The sequence below is a fragment of the Plasmopara halstedii genome (genome assembly GCF_900000015.1).
Source record: "Plasmopara halstedii genome assembly, contig: Scaffold_323, whole genome shotgun sequence".
Lineage (NCBI taxonomy): Eukaryota > Oomycota > Peronosporomycetes > Peronosporales > Peronosporaceae > Plasmopara > Plasmopara halstedii.
The window spans coordinates 1,974,291-1,975,408 of record NW_020187244.1 but is presented as its reverse complement, the minus strand read 5'-3'; the positions used below and the strand labels follow the sequence as shown (position 1 = coordinate 1,975,408).

Genomic DNA, 1,118 nt, shown 5'->3' with positions numbered 1-1,118 from the left:
CCACAGACAAACGAGCGACAAAAAAAGCTGCTAAGCGAGCTGAGGAGGAACCTTCAATAACTCGGCAACTCTTTCAAGACTCAGATGTTAATGAAAGTAGTGATGACGAAGAAAGAAAAGCAGAGAAGCGATTATGAGGGTTGAATGCTGGCATAAAAAAGTATATACTGACGATATCAACAGCTACAAAAGTCAATTTGCAGCAAACTTGTACGAAAGTGTTAGACATAGATTTGGCGAGGCTGTCGATCAACGCAAAGGCAAAGACTATTTTGAAGACAATGCTCCTAAACCACCAAGAAAGCATAAAATGAAGCGAGATGCCATGAATCAGTACAAAGCTGAAATGAAAGGCTGGCTCGATGGAATCTTTATCTAAACTGAACGTTGTTCAAGTAATTTTTTTTCTAACTCATCAACTTTTTGAATTAGAAGTTTGATGGCAGCAGCATTTAATGCGCCAAGTTGAGAGTAATCGAGAGTATATTGATATCCTTCCAGATCATTATCGCCTTCTGCCGTCATATTTTCGTTTGGCATAATACTGACCATTTCTCCACACACTTTCATTGCATCCTGTGCAATCAGTCCGAGTTTTGCTTTGCTCTCTCCTTTCCAGTTGTAGCTGACGGGTTCCAACTTATCGTAATGTTCCAAGCTTATTGAAATAGGTGTTATATTCTCCTTGAGTCGTCTATCAGAACTTGTGTATATGGATTGCACACAGAAAATTGAAGACGAAAATATGGCAGAGACCGTGACACTAACCGGGCCTAATCCAAGATTGCTCCAAATATTTCCTTGTACGTTGTATTGATAACAATTTGATGTTCCGCCAACGCCAACTGTGTATGAGTTTGATCGTGATACGTGCAAAGTTGCTGAGGGAGACCCAGTCCCGATACCAACTCTACCAGCGGAAGATATTATAAGTCTCCGTGTGTTTGCAGTCATCATAACCAAATCGTTGGTAGTAGTAGTTCCAAAATATGCACTATTAGTCGAGGTTGCATTCGTTGCATTGTTCATTTGCAATCCAAACCCAATAGGTGATGCATCAGACGATTCCATGAAGATCGGCAAATCATAATTAGCAGAACCATCGTTGAGTGCATTAC

The 1,118-nt window shown here is 40.4% G+C and overlaps 1 protein-coding gene across 1 annotated transcript; it reads right to left on the bottom strand.

Moving 5' to 3' along the window:
• Positions 1–375: 375 nt before the first annotated feature.
• On the bottom strand, positions 376–1,071 carry PHALS_08892 (the record flags this gene model as incomplete). The annotated part of the gene is made up of 1 exon (XM_024724321.1): positions 376–1,071. The coding sequence occupies one exon, from the start codon at positions 1,069–1,071 to the stop codon at positions 376–378; it is 696 nt and encodes a 231-aa protein (XP_024575210.1).
• Between the last annotated feature and the right edge of the window lie 47 nt (positions 1,072–1,118).